General features: G+C 46.3%; 1 protein-coding gene across 1 annotated transcript; it reads left to right on the forward strand.

The window, feature by feature from the left end:
* The first annotated feature begins 2,437 nt into the window (after positions 1-2,437).
* Positions 2,438-5,715, forward strand: LOC123079872 (uncharacterized). The gene is made up of 2 exons (XM_044502699.1): positions 2,438-4,401; positions 5,499-5,715. The coding sequence occupies exon 1, from the start codon at positions 2,497-2,499 to the stop codon at positions 3,286-3,288; it is 792 nt and encodes a 263-aa protein (XP_044358634.1). The 5' UTR covers positions 2,438-2,496; the 3' UTR covers positions 3,289-4,401; positions 5,499-5,715.
* Positions 5,716-11,775: the final 6,060 nt, after the last annotated feature.

The raw sequence follows: 11,775 nt of genomic DNA on the forward strand, positions 1-11,775 counted from the left end.
CGGGGCGGCGTCGAGGCTGTGGCGGACGGGTGAGAGGTCGCGGGCAGGCGGGCGGGAAAGGAAAGGAACTGGCGGTTGGGCGTATAACCCGAAAACCGAACGACCGAACCGAGTTAACCTGAACCGAAGCCGAAATGACCGAAACCGATTTGTTCGGTACTGTCCTCGGTTAGCGATTATGAGAAACCGAATTTACTTTGGTAATTTCGGTTAACCTGAACGTAAGCTTGGTGATTTGAGCTAGATGACAACAAGAGAAAATAGGGACACGGTGGCTACCCAGGTTCAGGCCCTCTTGATGAGGTAAAACCCTACGCCCTGCTACTATTGATTATGATGAGGTACAATGTACAGATTGATCTATCTCGAGATCATATGAAAGAGTTCTAAGCTCTAGACCTTGTATTCGCATCTCTATAGACTAAACCGCACGGCTTATATAGGCACCAGGGGCATTTAGGGTTTACACATGGTCGGTTACAATCTAGGGATAAGTATGACATTCGTTCAGATATGCTTGAAGTGTATGCCAAGTCTTCAGGAGATCTTCATCCTTATTATGCCAAGGGCCAGGGCATGTGTGGCCCATTCATCACTCTTTGATGGGTCCTCGGCCCGGCCCGTACACGACAGACCAACGTGGCAAGTCCCCCCTAATCCAGGGCACTAACAGTAGCCCTGAACTAGTCTTCAAGCTGAGGGCATTGGGCACCCTCGAGTCTTTGGCTTCATAGGCGAGTTCCATCCTCCACGTCGGCTCCCGATTCCAAGGAAATGCTCGGCTTCGAGGTCTGCTTGGCCTTCCCGATCGCAACCATGTGTTCAGAAATAATAGGGAACATTATTTAATAAGCCCTTCACCTTCTCAGCCTACTACAACCAACGAGGTCGATGTATCTTTTTAACTTAGCCGCAAAGGCTGACCACGGGAGGTTTGACCAGGTCCAACCCTAACAACTTTTCCAGTTGAGAACCGAGGCGTTATCTCTCCTGGCACAGTCAAATCGTCTTGCCAATAGTCATTATTGAGAGCAATGTAGCTCAAGGTCGTTTCCACTGGCACGTCCTGTCAAAAAAGAGATCGTGCTTCTGGATTTCTAGCGGTGTCATCAAAGCCCCCGCCTTCATCTCTGTGAACATAGACTACATGAAGCATTGGCAAACGGTTATCCATTCCTTAGGGCGAAGCGACCCAAGGCTTTAACTGCCCTATAAAAGAGGCGAATTGGTAAATCAATCCTACCAACCTTCACAGCCCTTGCTCTCGTGCGAAGAATCTATCGCGGCCATGGTCGCAGCGAAAACCTCAACTTCGTCGCGGAGCAGCGTGCGATCTATGAGGTCGTCCACGCTCAAGCCATCGCTGAACAGAAAGAGGCCGCCGCGAAGGCGCATCTGCAGGCGATCGCGGACGAGAACAATGCCAGATGCGCCTCCTACGCGGTCGCCGACGAAGTATTGGGCGGGCCAGTTCAACGACGATAGCGTCGGTGCCACCATTTCCATCGTGGACCTCACATCCTCTGGAGACGGGCAGGTTGCGGACTCCTCCGAGGATGAGTAGGACACAGGAGGCGTCGGGGCCTTGTGTCCCATGTGGGTCGGTCCATCTCCCGACTCCCGTGTTCTACTTTTTCTCGACGTAGACCGCACCTTCACTTCACAGGTCTTACCGCCGTCGTTTATGCAGACGGCAGATTGAGGATGTGGTTATCGACACGGAATAGAAATGAAGTTGGACGTCGGACGGCCGCCGCCGTTGGATAGGTTTAGGGTAGGGTTTATTTTGTTTGTTCTAAATGTTTGAAATGTAATGAAAATTCGATGCGTTTGCATGAATCTCGTTCGGTTTATATGAAAAATCGTTGTGTTTGCACGAATTCCATTCGGTTTATGAAAAAATATTTGAAATTTATGCGGGCAGCGTTGGATGGCGGCCTCCAGCATCCGTGTCCGCGGATTGGTACCCTCGTCCGCGGACGGATGCGGAAGGAAATTTGCGGGTCGATGTTCGAGATGCCTTTAGCCAACGAAGCAAGGTTAAAACAATGAATATCGTGAAATCTTGTTCCTCTCCTTTCCATTGGTTTACACATTTTCTAAATCACACATTTCACATTCCTCTCTTTTTCTTCGGCAGAATAGAAAGTAGACACCTTTGTCTGAAAAGAATGTACTCCCTCCGTTTTTATTTACTCCGCATATAAGCTTTAGTCAAAGTTAAGTTTTCTAAACTTTGACAAAGTTTATAAAAGAAATATTAACATATCAATACAAATAGATTCATTATTGAATATACTTTCACATTATATAGATTTGTTATAGTAATATTTATATTCTTTTCTATAAAGTTGGTCAAACTTTAGTAAGTTTGACTTCAGCAGGCTCATAGCTGAGGCGACCAATGTTTTTTGTTTTCTAAATCACACATTTCACACTCCCCCAACAGCCCGTCTCCACTCTCCGAAACCCCACCCAAATCCGTAGACGGCGAACATGGGCCGCCGCCGCCGCCAACCATCCTCGCCGTCGCCGGCGGCCGAGCATCCGCTGGAAGACGACGACCTACTGCGCGAGATCCTCCTCCGTCTACCCCCACAGCCGCCCTACCTCCTGCGCGCCTCCCTCGTCGCCAAGCGCTGGCAACACATCGCCACCGAACCCAAGTTTCTCCGCCGCTTCCGCATCCACCACCGGAAGCCTCCCCTCCTTGGGGACTTCTCGTATGAGTACGGAAGACTCTCGTTCAGATCCACCCTGGACCTGCCCTACCGCATCCCTCCCGGCCACTTCTCCCTACAACTACAAGTCCACGGCCGCGATCCATGGAGGTTGGTCGACTGCCGCCACGGAAGCGTGCTCCTCCTCAACAGGGAGAGGCGTCAGGTCATTGTGTGGGACCCCGTGACTGGCGACCGCTCCCTCTTGTCGGTTCCGACGGAGTTTGAAGACATGCATACCGCGGCGGTGCTCTGCGCTGCCGGCGAGCAGGGCCACGCGCATGGTGCCTGCCACTCGAGCCCTTTCAAAGTGGTCGTGGTGGACAGCTACGAGCATGATAATGAAGCCGTCGCCTTCACAAGTGTTTACTGCTCAGAGACTGGCGTATGGAGTGATCTCCTCTCAACACCGCTTCCATATAGGGGTATTACTGTTGTTAATGCCGGCACACTTGTTGGTAACACCCTTCACTGGTTGCTTAAGATGCATAGCGGCATATCAAGATGGGAATGGGTCGACCCGGCCCTGGCCTTGGACCCGGCCCTGGTGGCCTCAGGGCCAACTTAAGAGGCCACGGGTCGACCCATATCGTGAATAGTAGTGGCCTTGTTGGCCCGATGGGTATTTCGGGTCGACCCAATTATTAGTGACGTGTGCTGCTCTTTTTTTGTGATATGCTGATAGCTAAAATCCTAATAGAGTAGTAATCTAGGAATAGAAGAAAAAAATTATACGGAGATTCAAGTGGTCTAGCTACTGCATCTGTTCATTGTACATGCATACATTACCTAGACCATAGTAAGCTCGTGTGTTTGTTTCCAGGCATTGTACAGAGATGCATCCATGCGGGTGAATTGTGTCTAGCCATCGGATGCCGCTAGTACTACTAGTTGACATCAGACTGACGCTCTACCTAGTCTCAAATTTACACTAGAGAGCTGGACGGCGCACGGAGGACGGGCTAACGGTGAGCTGGATAATGAGCTGGACATGACTGGGACGATGAGCGGGAGGCAGCACCACCGGCACGGCAGAGATCGGCGAGGGCGATGATTGGGACATAGCTGTCGTGAGAATAGAGACCACGAGGTGGGCCGATCCCGCTGACCCAACGGGTCACTTGGTGCCGGCTCTACTGACCCAGAAAAATTTGAGGGTCGACCCATGTGACCCATCGGCCTCTAATTTTTGGATCGGGTCGGCGACCCAGCGGGCCGACCCGGCCCGTTCCCATTTTGAGCGGCATACTTGAGTTTGATTTGTATAGACAGACGCTAACTGTGATCCATAGGCCACCTGATGCTTATTACGGTGACAGTGTTCAGATCATCAAGGTAGATGATGGCGGTGTTGGCTTCTCTGCTTTGTCGTGCACCCGCTGCCCGTTTCCCTGCCACTACCAACCCTGTTTCCGAATGTGGGATAGGAAGGTCAATTGCAATGGGGTTGCCGTTTGGGTGTTGAGGAAATCCATTGAACTGCAGAAGCTACTTGGGTTGGAGTTTAAGATTGACAAGGCGAGGGCACGTATAGTGCGTTATGCTGAGGATGTTCATGCATTACTTTTATGGGTGCACTTATCTCTCTTCATGGTTCAGCTTGAGTCAATGCAGCCCAAGAAGCTTTTTAAAAGCGACAACGTGTACTCCTATTATCCTTTCACAAGTTTCTATGATGAAGGTAACTGTTGGAATTCAATTTATTTTCAATATATGGTTGATGGAATACATTACTGTTGTTCTGAAGTGTTAAAATCTCCCAATTAACTTATAGCCATGTTCTTTGTTGTGTTAGCAACTTGAGCATTAACTCTCTGCGAAACTACCATGGTTGTGTACTATTGTTCTTTTATACCGCTACATGTGAATTGAGGAGTCAGGAAACAAGGCATCTCATAGGAGATGGAATAATACTTCTGTTGTTAGTTTTTTTTACAACATTTTTGTTATTAGATGGACCCTGCAATTTTATATGTCTGATTTCTTTGATGCTCTGGTTTTCTTTTCCTGTACTTGTGTACAGTGCAGTCGGGTCATGTCGGAGTATAAAAGAGAGAAATTAGTAAGATAATACAAGACCAATTGATTTCTGCACGGGCTTGAGGCCTTTCTTAATTGCTAAAGTAGCACTTACATTTTAACTCTATAATTTCCTCGGGTCAAAAGAAAAAAAAACTCTATAATTTCCTTATTTGACAGATCAATTCATTTTGACATTACCAATGTTATTTCTTGTGTGGCCATGAATTCTGTGGTTGCCGCCAGATTTAATGAACTACTTAATGCCTAAGAGATGTAAAATGGTGATGCTCATACTGGGGAGTTTCAGTCAGCAATAATACAAGAAAAGATTGCTTTTGTCCTCCACGTAATTATTCTATGGTAGATTGGTAGTTTCTATTTGTATATTACTACATTACTGATCTTATAGCATACTTAGGTTGAAGCATGATATGACCAATTTGTAATCGGCAACATGATACACTGAATACTTAGGTTGAAGCATGATATGGCCAATTTGTAACCTGACTAGTCCATTCAAGCTTAAAACGAGTTACACTGTTGCATCTAAAGAATATATGTCGTTTTCAAGATAGTTTTGTATTTCAGGTAGATCATGTGTTAATATTTACCTTCCTCTTTTGTGCTTGTTTTCCAGTTTATAATTATAATTTACCAAGTAATGCTGAAATGATCTGGTTTAAAATTTTACAAGTTTCATAAATCTGAGGTTTACTGTGGATTTAACGAGTGAGCTGCTCCATCCTTTGTGCACAGGTATCAGTAGCTTGAAGCAGAAGTAGTTTAGTGGTAAACTGCAATATGGAATGCTGACTCTTGTGGGAGTGACTATGACCATCTATCGTAGTTGTCAACTTGCTTGACTTTGGAGAAACTATCTGTTGCTCTGGTGTTATTTCCAGCAATCCTATGTAATCGTCAACTGAACTCTGAAATGCCTGGATCTATTCGGCAGTATTGAATTGAATTTTTTTTATTCTATCGATTGGAATCTCTTCCAGTTTGATGTCAAATTTCGGTTTGAGCCATATTCATATTGAAATATGCTCATTTTGCGGTGGCATGGAGCAAGAAAATTTTGTTTATGTGTTTTGTATAATTGCATCAGGGCTGCTGCCATGGCCATGGCTGTCGATATGCCATTTGCGGAACACCAGCCGGCTTGTTTGGTTTGGCCATGCGCAGCGTGGCGGTGAGCCATGGCAGCAGTAAGCTGAGATCCTTGGCTTCTACCACCATGAACGCGAGGGCTTGCGGTGTTTAGTGTACCAGTTAGATTGTCTCATTAGCTTATTTGGGCAAAACCAGTTGCTGTAATGGCTTGTTTTGGATAGACAAGTTCCTTCATATAGGTAGAGATTTTATGCAAGTTGTCTACCGCTGGCACCAACTTATCCAAACAAGCTCTAAGTTGGAATTGGGAGAAAGCTCATGTTTACACTGAATTAGATAGGACAGAGGAAACTCCTATCAATTCCAAGTCCAATAGCTGAAACCGAATACATGACTTAGTTCACATGCCTTGGAGCATCTCTAGCAGAGCTGCTATGCTATATCCGTCGCCGATATACGGTACCGGGCCCAAAAAACGGCCCGAACAGGTACCGTATATCCGGTTGTCCCGATAAAATTAATTACGGCGAGCTCTAAAAATCGCCCTTCGGCCGCCAAATCTGACGTTTCCCCCTTCTTTGCGGTTTTCTCTATCCCACGCGCGTCTTGGCAGGAGGGAAATTTCCTCGAGCGCGTGCCCGCCGTTTCGCCGCCGCCCCCTCCCCAAATCTCTAGCAACTCTTTCTTCCTCCGGCCCCCCTAGAGTGTCTCTAGCTTTGATCGTCCTCGCCCGCATCTCCTCCACCAAGATTCGAGCTCGAGGGGCGTCATTTCTTGCCGCGGGCAGGCTGCAGTTGCCACCATCATGGATCCGGCCGGGAGCTTCGATTGGTGTGCCGGTGGACCGGCTGCTCCGGGCACGATTGAGTAGCTGCCGTCCACGCGGGCCATAGGAAGGCGAGCGGAAGTAGGGGAGGCGGCGGCTGCGGGGGTGAAGAAGGGGGTTGCGGCGGCCGCACTTTCGGCCGGCCATGGAGGAGAAGGGCGCCGTTGAAAGGTAAGATTTGCAACTTTTCTACCTTTTTCAAATCGGCAGATGGGCGAGTTTTGATGTAGTCTAGAAAATTTTTCGTAGATGGATGATATTTCGAGTCCTTCCTCGACGTTAGTCAGATGATTCCAATATAGAGGAGATACTTTTTGATGATGATGCGGAGCACCTCCTCTTGTCGCGGTACGGGTTTGCGGCATCAGTTCCGCCCAACACCGAGCAGTACTGCAAATCCCCGAGATTATAGCAGCTCTGCTAGAGATGCTCTTCGAACATGGTGATCCAACAGATGGACCAACCTAGAAAGGCTTCATGGGAGAAGAACAATGTGCATCAGTTGTCATCTGAACCCCTAAGTAACAGGTACGACATATGGCAATCCAACCAATTGGCAGATGGGAGCACCGACAGCACCGTGACCGGAGCCTTACAAGCCTTTGTACTACTACGCCGCCAAGCAGCTCGGAACCCCCGCCGGTACGGTGCCTTACATCGTCGACGTTAATGCAGTGCCACTCTTCTCTGAGTATTCTTCGTCGTCGCTCGTCCGGGCGTGGCCGACATCCGAGGAGCAGATGGGTGCCCGCACGCTGTTCGCTGCAATGCCCAAAGCGGGGGAGTCGGCGTATGACACGGACAGGCAGATGCTCGACATCATCCACGACGGAGGCGGGGGAGGAGGAGGGGGCTATGAGGATGGGCGGGTGGAAGACTCGGATCCCACCCGGTCCGGCAACTACCAACAGCAACAGTCCTACACCCAGACGGCCACGCAGCAGTCTTACATCTAGACCGATGATGGCACACAACAGCAGCAACATTGGGCCGTCGGAGAGCAGTGTCCGGAGGGGGGAGGAGGAGGAGGACGGCGACGGAGATGATCCGGATGATACAGCCGACGATATGAAGAAGAAAGGTAGAGGAAAAAGCTTCAACATGCGTGAGGACGAGCTGTTGTGCGATGCATGGTTGGCCACTAGCGTTGATCCTATCCACGGCATGGAGCAAAAGGGCACAACCTTTTGGAGGAACATTCACATATGGTTCCATGAGCACAAACATTTCGCCCCGACGCGTTGATCCGCAACCGTGAGTGGAAGTCCCTCAACCATTGATGGTACACCATCCTAGAGGCCATCTCCAAGTATTGCGGGCACTTGAAGCATCTCATCCATGGTGGCCTAGCGGTGCACAAATCACCGAGCAAGTAAGTTGATCAATAACTGGATATGCTTTAGTTTTGCTGATCACTAGCCGGATATTCTTTAGTTTTGTTGATCGCTACTTGGATATGCTTTAGTTTTGTTGCTCACTAGCCGGACATGTTTTGTTTTTTTGCTCACTACATGTATATGCATTGTTTCATTATGTAGCCTACTCGTGCTTGTGTGGTGTACAAGAAGTTGGAGAAGAAGTCCTTCACCGTCATGCATTGTTGGTTGAAGTTGAATGAGCAATCGAAGTGGAGCCTTTTCATTGCCAAGACCGCCTCCCAAGCCAACGAGGAAGAAACCGGTGACCCTACCAACCCAACCCAAAAACCGCCGAAGAAGGTTAGAAGAAATTTACGGGGCAAGAAGTGGGAGGAGGAGAGGGCGAAGCGAGAAGGTGCGGCGGCCAAGCTCACAGAGAGGTTCGAGGAGATCTTAGCGAAGAAGGAGACATGCATGCGTGCTCAGACATCAAGGACGAGAGGAAGATGAAAAGGTTCAAGCACTTGATGGAGGCGATAGAGAAGAAGATCAAGCTCGAAGAGCGGAGGACCATGATCGAAGAAAGGAAGACGACGCTCGAGGAGAAGAAGGCCGCGCTCGAGGAAAAGAGGGTGAAGGTCGCTGCCAATGCGGAGGGCGCCAAGATGTTGACCTTGAATATAGACTCTTTGGACTCCGAAGCTGGAATTATCCTGCAATCCGTCCGCTACCAGATGTTGGAGCGGCAGAAAGATGAGTTGGCGGCGGCGGAAGATGAGGACGCGGCGGAGGTGGACGCGGACGTAGAGGTGATACGTCTCCAACGTATCTGTAATTTATGAAGTATTCATGCTATTATATTATCCTTCTAGGATGTTTTATATGCATTTATATGCTATTTTGTATTATTTTTGGGACTAACCTATTAACCTAGAGCCCAGTGCCAGTTTCTGTTTTTTCCTTGTTTTTGAGTATCGCAGAAAAGGAAAACCAAACGGAGTCCAATTGACCTGAAACTTGACGGAGCTTATTTTTGGACCAGAAGAAGGCCATGGAGTAAAAGAGTTGGGCCAGAAGAGTCCCGGGCTGCCCACGAGGGTGGGAGGCGCGCCCACCCCCCCTGGGCGTGCCCCCTACCTCATGGACAGCCCGGAGACCCCCCTGACTTGTTCCCGACGGCAAAACCTCTTATATATATACAGAAACCCCCAGAACATAACCTAGATCGGGAGTTCTGCCGCCGCAAGCCTCTGTAGCCACGAAAAACCAATCGGTGGAGGAGGGATCCATCACCGGTGGCCATCTTCATCATCCCGGCGCTCTCCATGACGAGGAGGGAGTAGTTCATCCTCGGGGCTGAGGGTATGTACCAGTAGCTATGTGTTTGATCTCTCTCTCTCTCGTGTTCTTAAGGTGGTACGATCTTGATGTATCGCGAGCTTTGCTATTATAGTTGGATCTTATGATGTTTCTCCCCCTCTACTCTCTTGTAACGGATTGAGTTTTCCCTTTGAAGTTATCTTATCGGATTGAGTCTTTAAGGGTTTGAGAACACTTGATGTATGTCTTGCATGTTCTTATCTGTGGTGACAATGGGATATTCACGTGATCTACTTGATGTATGTTTTGGTGATCAACTTGCGGGTTCCGTAACATTGTGAACTTATGCATAGGGGTTGACACACGTTTTCGTCTTGACTCTTTAGTGGAAACTTTGGGGCACTCTTTGAAGTTCTATGTGTTGGTTGAATAGATGAATTTGAGATTGTGTGATGCATATCGTATAATCATACCCACGGATACTTGAGGTGACTTTGGAGTATCTAGGTGACATTAGGGTTTTGGTTGATATGTGTCTTAAGGTGTTATTCTAGTACGAAATCTTGAATAGATCGATCCGAAAGAATAACTTTGAGGTGGTTTCGTACCCTACAATAATCTCTTCGTTTGTTCTCCGCTATTAGTGACTTTGGAGTGACTCTTTGTTGCATGTTGAGGGATATTTATATGATCCAATTATGTTATTATTGTTGAGAGAACTTGCACTAGTGAAAGGATGAACCCTAGGCCTTGTTTCAACGCATTGCAATACCGTTTTCGCTCGCTTTTATCATTAGTTACCTTGCTGTTTTTATATTTTCAGATTACAAATACCTATATCTATCATCCATATTGCACTTGTATCACCATCTCTTCACCGAACTAGTGCACCTATACAATTTACCATTGTATTGGGTGTGTTGGGGACACAAGAGACTCTTTGTTATTTGGTTGCAGGGTTGTTTGAGAGAGACCATCTTCATCCTACGCCTCCCACGGATTGATAAACCTTAGGTCATCCACTTGAGGGAAATTTGCTACTGTCCTACAAACCTCTGCACTTGGAGGCCCAACAACGTCTACAAGAAGAAGGTTGTGTAGTAGACATCAAGCTCTTTTCTGGCGCCATTGCCGGGGAGGTTAGTGCTTGAAGGTATATCTTTAGATCTTGCAATCGAATCTTTTAGTTTCTTGTTTTATCACTAATTTAGTCTATAAAAGAAAACTACAAAAAATGGAATTGAGGGTGTCTCATATGCTTCATCTTTTTAATATCTTTCATGAAAATGATGGAAAGGATAATTGTGCTCAATTGCTAGAGGAAGAATGCATTAAAATGTTTGGCACTAAATCTTTGAATGATGAGCATGATTGCAATGTTGTTAGTATGAATTCTTTGAATACCCATGATTCTAATGATATGCAAAACCACAAGCTTGGGGATGCTATGTTTGATGAAGATGATATGTTTAGTCCCCCAAGTTTTGATGAGCAAATTTATTATGATGAAAGCATGCCTCCTATTTATGATGATTATTGTGATGACACGTATGCTATAAAGAATAAAGATAACCATGAAACTTGTCATCATGATTTTAATTTTCAATTGGATTATGCTTCACATGATAGTTATTTTGTTGAGTTTGCTCCCACTACTATTGATGAGAATAAATTTGCTTATGTGGAGAGTAATAAAAAACTTATGCTTGTGGCTCATGAAAAGAATGCTTTATGTTATAGTTATATTGTTGAATTCATTCATGATTCTACTGAAAATTATTATGAGGGAGGAATATATGCTTGTAGGAGTTGCAATAATATCAAGTTTCCTCTTTATGTGCTTAAAGTTTTAAAGTTATGCTTGTTTTGCCTTCCTATGCTAGTTGATTATTGTTCCCATAAGTTGTTTGCTCACAAAATCCCTATGCATAGGAAGTGGGTTAGACTTAAATGTGCTAGTCATTTTCTTCATGATGCTCTCTTTATGTTTCAATTCTTATCTTTTAGGTGAGCATCATTGAAATCATCATGCCTAGCTAGAAAGGCATTAAAGAAAAGCGCTTGTTGGGAGACAAACCAATATTTAACCCTACTGTTTTTGTGTGTTCACATGATTAAGCTACTGTAGTAATCATGTTTTATAGCTTTTGTTTCAATAAAGTGCCAAGTAGAACCATTGGGAAGACTTGGGTGAAGTCTATGTGATCTTGCTGTAAAAAAACAGAAATTTTGCGCTCACGAGATTACCTGTCATTTTTTACAGAAGAGTGATTTTAAGTTGATTATTTTTGCAGATGATTAATAGACAAATTACTCAGGTCCACCAATTTATTTCAGAATTTTTGGAGTTGCAGAAGTATTCGAATGATACAGATTACTACAGACTGCTCTGTTTTTGACAGATTCTGTTTTCTAT

Source organism: Triticum aestivum, chromosome 3D (genome assembly GCF_018294505.1).
Source record: "Triticum aestivum cultivar Chinese Spring chromosome 3D, IWGSC CS RefSeq v2.1, whole genome shotgun sequence".
Classification (NCBI taxonomy): domain Eukaryota; kingdom Viridiplantae; phylum Streptophyta; class Magnoliopsida; order Poales; family Poaceae; genus Triticum; species Triticum aestivum.

Bases quoted from the DNA above. Each gene is read 5' to 3' on its own strand.
- LOC123079872 (XM_044502699.1), top strand. From the start codon at position 2,497: ATGGGCCGCCGCCGCCGCCAACCATCCTCGCCGTCGCCGGCGGCCGAG.